Here is a 10,536-nt window from a genome sequence, read left to right on the forward strand (position 1 = left end):
GAGGTAAGACCGATCTTAATTGGAATAGAGCTTCCACCAGTTACAAGCTATGTGGCCTCAGTTGAGGCACAAAATCTTTCTGAACTTCCTTCCATCCCTCATTTATGAATTAGAGCTACTAGTTCCAAGTTGATAAGGTTATGGGAAGAATTACCAAGTTTTTAAAGATTTTCATATGTATGTAAGAATGTATTTACAAAGGAATGAGGTGGAGAAGAGAACATATAAGAAAAAGGCCTAGGAGAATGTTCACGGGCTTTCAATTCATATGTCGGTCTTTGTCCAAAGTCACAAAAGTGGGTAAGAAATGTAACGAGGGCTTGAACATGCCTCCTAACTCTAAGCAGTTTCTGCCTCATTCCATGTCACCCTGTCTGAGCCCAGGGCCAGGGATTATTTTGTTGGTTGATCTTCCTGGCCGTTTATTATCTGCTCATTCTCAGAATGGTCGGCTACGGGTTGAATTTAGTACTTTAAACAAATCATGTCCCTAAACCCCTGACAGCACTTGGCTTATTCCTTCAAAACCTTCAAGATATTAGAATGAATTTTATCATGGAATCATGGGATAAGCATAAAGACTATATTATCCCTTTGTTACTATCTAATCCCCACAGATGGGGCACCTGAGTGGCTCATTCGGTTAAGCGTCTGCCTTTGGCTCAGGTCATGATACCAGAGTCTGGGATCGAGGTCTTCATCGGGCTCCCTGCTCAGCCGGTAGCCTTCTTCTCCCTCTGCCTGCTGCTCTCTCTCTCTTTCTCTCTCTCTCTGACACATAAATAAATAAAATTTAAAAAAAAATCCCAACAGAAAGCATGATGAATGCACGATTCCATCTCCATTGCGATCCATCCAAAGTTCTGAATTCTAAGTGGTGCTAAATGCAGCCTAGAATTATTCAGATGCTGGCTCTCCCTCAAAGACCTTCCAGTCCACAGGCAACCAAGAACCTGTTTCCTTGACCTCCCTTGGAAGTCACCTGCCTGCCTGGCCTCTCAGGTGGCACAAGCCACTGCCTCTCAGACCTCCTCAAACACTGCTCCCTGAAACTCTCCTCACAGTGACCACTGAAAGGCTTTTTTTTTTTTTTTTTTTAATGTATAGTTAGTGGTACTGCTAGGAAAATAGAATAAAACCTAAATGTTCACAGGCTGAGAGGCAAGCCTGGGTCACCATAAGAATCTCCCTAAGAAATCTATGGTTCTTTATCATTTCAGGTCAGAAAACTAATTGTTCTGGATCCTAAGAAACGCCTGACTACCTTCCAAGCTCTCCAGCACCCATGGGTCACAGGTAAAGCTGCCAATTTTGTACACATGGATACTGCTCAAAAGAAGCTCCAAGAATTCAATGCCCGGCGCAAGCTCAAGGTAAGATAGGTTTTGTTTTGCTCTGTCTTGTTTTGTGTTTTTTCTTTGTTACTCTCTTCCTTAGCTTGAACTGTTAAAGATAATTCCACTCTTCTTCATCTAATAATATTATTCATCTCCTGTAGTACCAGGGAAAATCCTGCCTTGAAATCCCAGCAATACTGGTGTAAAGCCACGGACAGTCATGTTATTCTCTCGTAAGAGTTCATTGTTAATAAACGGAAATGCGTTGTAGGTTGAGAATTACTCACCAAATATATAATCACTGCTTCTCATGTAATTAAGACTGTACTGCTTGAACAGCATTGCTCAGGAAACTGATACTCATTTTGAAAGTTGCCTTCTTTCTAAATAAGTGGAAATTGGGAAACTTTTTTAAAAAACTGTATCTTCTAGGGGCTCCTGGGTGGCTCAGTGGGTTAAAGCCTCTGCCTTCGGCTCAGGTCATGATCCCAGGGTCCTGGGATCGAGCCCCACATCGGGCTCTCTGCTCAGTGGGGAGCCTGCTTCGTCCTCTCTCTCTGACTGCCTCTCTGCCTCCTTGTGATTTCTGTCTGTCAAATAAATAAATAAATCTTAAAAAAAAAAACAAAACTGTATCTTCTAATATAAATAAATTCCCATACTTGATGAAATTAAAATACAATTGACCTTTGAACAATGCTGGGGTCAGGGGCACCAATTACTCAACACAGTTGATCTATCTATGTGTATTACTTTTGACTCCCCAAACACCTAATCACTAATAGCCTACTGTTGACTGGAAGCCATTACCAATAGTAGTCAATTAACACATATTTTGGATGTTATATATATTACGTGCTGTATTCTTACAATAACACCTAACTTTTTCTTAATGTTTTGGGTATTTCTAGGCTGCACACTTTGTAAGTTTTTTCAGATTGTTACAGATCTCAAAAAAATGTTTCAGTGTGTCTGTTGAAAAAAATCTGCACATAAGTAGACCCTTGCAGTTCAGACCCATGTTGTTCAAAGGGCATCTGTAATTCACGTGACGTAGATATATAAGATATATCTAAAATATAATTCATATGATATATCCAAAATGTATCTTTTTATAGAATATATATGGAATATATATTAGATGGGTTTCTCTTAATAATGGTGTTTAGGACTTACTATATCTGCAGAGGATTTCAGAGAACAGATGAGGGTCAAAAATAATATTCTATTTAGCCATCACTTACAGGCTGATAAAGACTAAATAAACCTTAAAAGTTGTGTGATCAAACTGCTTTGAAATACCTTGGATTAAATAACCTTGGCGTAACCCAGGACTTCTCAAACAAACTTGACTGTGGAATTCTTTTGTTGTGTAATACTAGTGTTCCATGAAAACACTTTGGGAAACAAAGTCCTAAATATTTGAAAACAAGTGTAAGCTTTCACTTGTCCAGATGATTAAATACAGTACGCCTGAAATTAAAAAGATATTGCTGTTCATTCTTCAGAGGAGTTTTCATTCAACCATCTTGGAATATATTTTGAAAATATAAAACAGATAAAACAAGCTCCCTAAATGCAAAGGTGAGATTGAGCTCTGATTCAAGATTTTAAGTGGAAGTAACACCTGACACTTTTCTGTTTCCCATCAGGCAGCAGTGAAGGCCGTAGTGGCCTCTTCCCGGCTGGGGAGCGCCAGCAGCAGCCACAGCGGCATCCAAGAGAGCCAGAAGGCTAGCCAAGCATCATCTCTGACCCAGGATGGCAGTGAAGATGTTAAAGCTATTTTGGAAGGAGAGGAAGTTCAAGGAGGTGGGGCCCAAGTGGCAACTGAGGGGGCAGAGGCTGAGCTGATGAAGGTACAGGCCATAGGGGAAGTAAAAGATGCTGATAGAAATGCTACCAACATGGTGCCCAAGGCACTAGAGGATAGGATAAAGGTGGCTGACCTGGAAATAGAGGAGGGCCTAGCAGAGGAGAAGCTGAAGACCATGGAGGAAGCAGCAGCCCCCAAAGAGGGGCAAGAAAACCCAGCTCTGGGATTTGGAGCTCAGCAAAATGATGTGGTCCTGCCAGAGTACTGATCTGGTTTCTTCTCAATCTAGAAGTCAAATTCTGGCATCTTACGCATTTTGTCCTTCAGCAAGGAAGGTGTGGAAGCATGATATGCACTATAGTGATTCTGTTTTTTGAGGTGCAAAAAAAAATACATATCTATCAGTTGGTAATCCTAAATTCATGCATGTGACTGCTTTATGAAAAAATAGTGTCTTCTATGGTATGCAACGGATACCTAATGCCGAGGAGTTAAATTTGAAATCACAAGTAAATACAACATAACATTTAAAAACATACATGTTCAGGGACCAGTAGTACACATTGAAGTAACTAGTAAATTGTTATTGCTTTGAAAACCTAGTCATCATATATCCTTTGGATTTCTTCATAAAGCAGTAATTCCTTTCAACTCTCGCTTCACTAATACTAGGTAGTGCTCTAAGATGTGTCCCATTGCATTCACGACATCATACTTTTCAAATGTGTTCAGACTATCCAATGTGTTCAAACTGTTTACAAGGAGATGGTTACAGGCTACAGTTTCATGATACATACAAAAAAAATCCCACTTACAATGGTAAGAGATTGAAGCATACTTAAGGGTCATGAAACAGAATGCACTTAGAGCTTATGTAGAGAATGCTTTCTTATTTTGTCCTTATTTATACATACTATATTATGAATAACCAAAAATGTCCTATCACAAATTCCTGCCATTTTACAATCCCGGAGAAGGTATTTTACAAACTCCTGCTGAGGAATGTATTCCTTCCTTCCCCTGCTAATGGCAGTTTCTTTCTCATGGAGAACACTTAAGGTGGGCTATGGAAATTGAGGGAAGAAGAGGAGCTAAGACCTGAACTTACACTCACAAAGGTTGACTGTTTGTCATTTTGATAAAATTGGATTTACTCATGAGTTTGTACAACTTTAAAGACAGTGATGGTTTTATGGATAAACTCTACAATTACCAAGTTTCAAATATTCAGAAAAATCTACCCCACAGGCTGGTGTCCAGTGTCTGAATAGAGTGAGAATAATATTCCATTATAAGATCATTCAATATAGACTTAACTAGATTAAGGAAACTTTTGTGAAATTCCTTTTTTCCTTCAGTTGATAGTTACCTTATGAACTATCGCTTATGAACTAAAGATATTTCTGAAAATCTGTTTTCTCTTTTTTTCATACTTGGAATAGTATTGCCCAAATTTTACCATGTAATTTTTAGTTTCCATGCCAAGAAATTTAGGACAGTGCAGCATTTTATTTACCTTAAAAAAATGAAAAGAAAGCACTGATTTCAAATCAGACTCATGAGAAACTGTAATTATTAGACCTAATAATAGAATTATTAGACCTAATAATTCAACATGATTTTTTTCAAAGTATTTTTCTTTGATTTTCATATGAACACTTTTCCCCCATAGAAATCACACTTAAATTCCAAGGACTTCTATTTCTAGCTTGAGTTGAAGTGAACATTTTTATCGATTTATGCGTCACAATTTTAAGTTTCCTCAGTTTTAAAAAAGGAATATTCTCAAAGACCAAAATGATGGACAGTAAAAATGACTGTCACAGAAAAATCCTTATCAAAAAAAGATCTTATATTATTTTGGCTCTTCCTCAAAACTGTGAAATTGGAAAACGAAATTAAATCTCCGGTTCCTGGGGGCTACTGGACCTTGGGAAACATTCTGCTTTCCAAGTGCAAAACTTCCTTCTTGAAAGGAGAAAAGGTAGGACTTCTCATCGTCCCTCGTTTAGGGGCCTGGCAGTTGACCAACATGGACAAAGGAAAAAAGCCCTTAAGGGCACATCATCTGGGTTCAGAAGAACATTTTTTGTTTGGATTTATTTTTATTAGCTAGTAGAGAGTACTTATCCTCTTCTGCATTTCTCTCCTTCCCTCTTTATCCTCTCTCGGAATTTCCATGTTAGTAATTGTAAAGGGCTCACTATTTTTAATCTTTAAGAATGCCTTTTTCACTAAGCATTAACATTTCCATGTAAGATCAGTTGCCTGGTGTACTTTTCCTAATGAGACTTAACAGGCATACAGGGTAAGTGTCCCATATATTGGCAAAGGAAAGAAGAGAGGGAAATGGATCTTCTTAGAAGTGGTAATTAGTTGGAAGATCAGTACATACTGCCCCTCCCGGCCCACTGTTCCAAGGGAGGGCAGTTGTTCTGTCATTCCATCGCTCAGGCCTGACTGTGCCTCTGGGCCTCGTGTAGCAGGAGCCATGAAGAAAGACAATCTTGAATTATGTTCCCATTAAAAAAAAAGTCTAATTGGAATCCCAGTGGTTTTTTTCCAAACTTTAAGAGCTCATTTGTCCCACAAACGCATAAATAAGGTAGAAATTAGAATAATATGATTGTAGAAGTTATCTAGAACAAGTACTGTTATTCCAATGTATAATCAATATGAAAACTCAATGAGATATTTTGAATTTTGAATTTTTATACTAAGTTTTCAAAATCAGGAGTACATGTTATACCTTTAGTACATCAAGTGCTCAATAGCCACATGTGACTAGTGGCTAATGTATTGGAACAAAACTGTTCTATAGTACTTCTTAAGCAAGATGACACATGGATTGCCAATGCTTGGATTTGAGCTGCCTCAGTTTCACATGGATGAGCTGGTAGGAGGCCAAAAAGAAAATGGTTCAGAAGTGTCATAGACTGAAATAAGTAAAAACTCTTGGCCACATCTGCTTAATCATGTGCTTCAAAGGGATGTTTCCCAACACGACTTTTAGAAAACAGTACTTTCCTGGGCATTGCAAAATTGTCTGTTGGCTACAATCCCTCGAGTCCTCCTTTGGGCCCTGGAATCTTGACCACCGGCTAGAGTCTCCTGAGTACTGCCATAAAGTCAATAGTATTCTTATGTATGAAAATTTACTGTGAGCAAACCATGGGCCCCCGTTCAGGAGGGACAGCACAAAAAATGTTAATAGGATTTTGTAGGGCTGGACTAAGCTGAGCATCATTTTCTAACAGGCAATCTTTCTACAAATCTACTGAAACATACCAAATTTGCATGATAAAGATTATATGATGAGGAGGAGGATAATATCCCAGTAACCCCCAAAATGGGAATGATCACCGGCTGGCATTTTTTAGATTTCCTTAGAACGATTTAATCAACACTGCCATTATACATGGATTCAGAAGACTTAGAATTTTCTTACATACTGCTATTTTAGAATAATCCTCAAGGTTCTATAGCCATTTTTAGTGGCAAACTTAAAAAAGAAAGGAATAGCTTGCCTTTTACTGTGACCTCAATTACATAGTATTTTAAACACATTTTGTAATTTAGAACGTCTAGCAATCCTTATTTCCAGTTTTACATGCAAGGTAACTGCTGGTGGGTTGCCTACAGACCGAAGATTTAAAGAGAGCCATTTTGTTTCATAATTCAGTTTTTATTCCACAGAAGCATCTGGTTGCATTTCAAATTGGAAAACAGAAGTAAATGCCAGAAAAGGCAAAGAATAAAATTAGTAAACCATTTATTTGGTTTTAGGATTGTTCTTGCAAAGTAAATGAAAAAAGAAAAAAGAAAAAAAGTCAACGAAGTGAATCAGCACTCGGTTTTTCTGGATGAAGGTTGACGCCACATAAAACTGAAATAAATATAATGAGCAGAGTCATTTACATAACTACAATGCCATTATGTAATTTACTTGTCATTGCAGAGTATTCAGTCTGGTTATGTAGGTCTATTTTAGACGGTGCAAAGTTTCCAGACATTTGCCTACATAATAGGATTTGTAATATCCTTGCAATTACTGTCTATTAGGTCATATTCCAATTTCCTTAATGTTCATCATGGATATGTTCCTGATTAGGGTCATTGTTATCATCTGAGCATTTACTGGTTAAATACTGCTTAATGGCTAGACTCTCTGTATGTCATCGGTGTTTTTTAGAAACATGTGCATGCAAACACAATGGTATTATAATATTCATAACTATATGATAAGCAGAAATGTACCCAATAACTTTCTATACATTTTTTTCAAAGTCCTTTTCTTCCCCTGGCACAACTCAGGGTGAGATTCTGGCTCCTTGACAAATAAGGGAAAAAAAGACCACTGGAGAGATACCAGCTACCCACCATGGTTACCAAGTTCAGCATTTTCTCTTTCTACATTCTCATCTACTAAGGGCCAGTTTTTGTCATTATTACTCCTTTCAGATATCACCTGAGTTCAGATGATACAATCTCAGCTCACAAAGCCCAACCATTTATATACTTATCTTGGAGAGCAATAACAAACTTGACTAATTTATGTTGGCTTGATTAAAATTCCGATTTTCATAAATGCTTGTGATATACTCTAGAGGATTTGATTGCATGATTTTAACATCCTTCAAGACTCAGCCTTTTCCCTATCACCTGGCCCAGAGGTCCACCTAGAGCAAGATGGAAGCCTTGAATGAGAGCGGACCATCTGACTCCTTTGCAGGAATCAGACATTACTCAGAAGACTCCAGGTGTCTGACCTGGTGGAGCTTAAATGAGCCAAAAGTGGAAAGAAAGCTCTTCCCATGCCCTGACTGAAAGTGATGCTATTTGAATATTGGTATATTGCCATTATTCAGTAATGAAAAAATGGGACTCCACCAGTCAGCTACCCTTTCCCATATCTTGATTTGCTACCGCTTGTCCCAAATCAATGTTTTGTTCCATCCTTCTGGCTGTCAGGCTGCTCTCTCAGCTTGTGATATCTTCTAAAACCCAGAAGGAAGATCCCAGACTTGCTGGAGAAATGCAGGGCCCTTGGTGGCCCAGAATTTAGTCTGAAACTCTGAACAGCAACGCTAAGGCTACACAATCATGCTTGTTCTTAATAGTTGTTTTCAGCACATTTTGAAGATTGACCTGGAAAATCCATGGATATGGAATGTTTATATCTGTGTAATCTTTGCTATGACCCATTGTTAAAAATGACAGCTATTTAATCTTCAATCAGTTAAAAATAGTATTTCTTTTCCATTTAGGAGATTATTTGGGGGCACTCAAATACAATGGGCTTCACATTAGAATTTTTTAAAGCTGTTTTTTCCCTAAGTGTTCTCACTCTGACAACAATTTGTGGATAAAAATTTACTAGGTTGGTCCTTTCTTTGTCCTTTCCTTGAACCATGTATAGTAGTTCATCTGGTTTGTAAAAGATAAAAATATGACTATAAATTGAAAACTGTCATAACTGCCTCCTGTTAACCTGACCTGTTTTATTGCCTATCATGTAGCAACTCATAGTAACATAGAGTACAAATAGCATATTCATGAGTTATGATTTTGTTTACTTTTTATAATCGAGGTTATTACTTGAGTTATAAGTTCTCAAGGTGTTTCTATTCATACACCCTTAGTCTCAGTATTATTTCATATTTCTCAGTCCTCCCAAAGCCAAAAAAATTATCTAACATGTCCATTTATTAATTAGGTAGGCCCACACAACATAATAGTAGTATTGTATTCTGTATCTGATAGATACTGCTCTATTTCCCTTGAAATTTTAAAATTTCTTGTGAGTTCACTGAGTGGGAACAGCAGACAGGGGTTTAAGTAATTCCTTATGCCCAGTGAACTAAGCGTATCAAGGAGAAGGTATTATTAGTATACATGAGTTAGAAGCTACTGTTTATACTTTCTTATTTGAATATCAATCGTTCTTTTATCTATGGTTTTTACGAAATACACATAAAACTTATATGTACATTTTTAAAAAAGCAATTTCCACATCATTACCCAAGGAAATAACTTTAAATCTCCAAAGAACAATTTTTAGGAATCAGGCAAACTATGGTTCACAGACCAAATCTACCAGAGGCCTGTTTTTATAAATAAAGTTTTTATTAGAACACGACAGTGCTCATTTATTTATATATTGTCTGTTGTTTTCACACCACTAGGACAGAGCTGAGAAGTTTTAAGAGAGACTGAACCGGATTGCCCAGCAAAGCCTAAAATGTTTCTCTCTCTACAACAAAACAAAACATTAAGCAACAACAACAAAAAAAACAACCTGATGACCCTGGTCTTTCATAGCGCCCAATGCTTTTTTGCTGACATCTAGGAATATTGATTCCCATGGTTTCCTCTACTAAGCTTAAGGTTCTTATTTCCAGAGGAAGCAGGAGAGCTTTGTTTCTGTTGCAGATGGCCTCACAGCAATAATTGTGCTGTATGTACAACATAACAATGAAATATCCCTACAGAACTAAAAATTCCAAATTGCATCATTCCTGAAAAAAGAAATTTAGAGTATGAAATGACCTGGTTAAGAAAGAGGAGAATTAAAAAGATTTCTAGCATTTTGAGCATGTTTTAGAAATTTGATCACTATATTTAAAATCGTGAAAATTGATTTCTTATACTGATACTTGCTCACATTTAAGTCAATCTTCAGCTGTTACTTCAGTAAATGAAGAAATAAGAGTGCCCTTTGGTTCTGAATCCTTCAGAATGTTCTTAAGTAATTTTATATCTGCTGGATTTTCATTTAATCATTTTTAGGAAATAATAAGCTTTATTATTATGTAGCTTTCTATGAGCATGGCAGGCTCATCAATAGCCCAGGGGGAGGCAGAGAGCCAATTCTTTTATGTAAGGAAGCTACTTTCCAATCCCCAATCTCAGTGATCTGGGAGATACTTCATTTCTTTGAAAAGAGAGGGCCTTGAATAAATGCTTGCTTTTACTTTTCTCACATACTCAGAAATCCAAGAAGGGCGCTTCTCTTAGTCTATTTGTGTCACAGAGAAATGATTCATTCCACAATAACTGCCTTAAGGGAAGCAGATAACCCAGATATTGAGAAATGTAGGCATCCATGACCTTTGTTGACTTTGAACATCTGTAGCCAAAAGGTTACAAATGAGGTCTTGCATAGAAAACCTATTATCAGCTTATTATTAGGAACATCTAAGATAATGTCATGACTAACTAAACAATATGCTGTTTTCTTTAAACTGTTGCAATAATTAATAGGATGTATCACCAGGATACACTATAGAACTCAGGGTAAAATGGAGATGAATTTTCTGCTCCTTCCTCACAGTTCCTGTATATAAGGAGACTTCACTGGAATGGGAAAGGGAAGAGATAAAA

At 37.3% G+C, this 10,536-nt stretch overlaps 1 protein-coding gene across 1 annotated transcript in view; it reads left to right on the forward strand.

Annotated features, from left to right (window-relative positions):
* LOC111148267 (calcium/calmodulin dependent protein kinase IV) overlaps positions 1-3,958 on the forward strand; it is a 236,810-nt gene extending 232,852 nt beyond the window's left edge. Inside the window, exons 10-11 of the mRNA XM_022504732.1 lie at positions 1,221-1,373; positions 2,990-3,958. Of these exons, the coding sequence (XP_022360440.1) occupies positions 1,221-1,373; positions 2,990-3,421 (585 nt within the window). The 3' untranslated portion in view covers positions 3,422-3,958. The remainder of the gene's footprint in view (positions 1-1,220; positions 1,374-2,989) is intronic.
* The last annotated feature ends 6,578 nt before the right edge of the window (positions 3,959-10,536 follow it).

Source organism: Enhydra lutris, unplaced genomic scaffold, assembly GCF_002288905.1.
Source record: "Enhydra lutris kenyoni isolate GAN:26980312 unplaced genomic scaffold, ASM228890v2 scaffoldscaffold19, whole genome shotgun sequence".
Taxonomy (NCBI): Eukaryota; Metazoa; Chordata; class Mammalia; order Carnivora; family Mustelidae; genus Enhydra; species Enhydra lutris.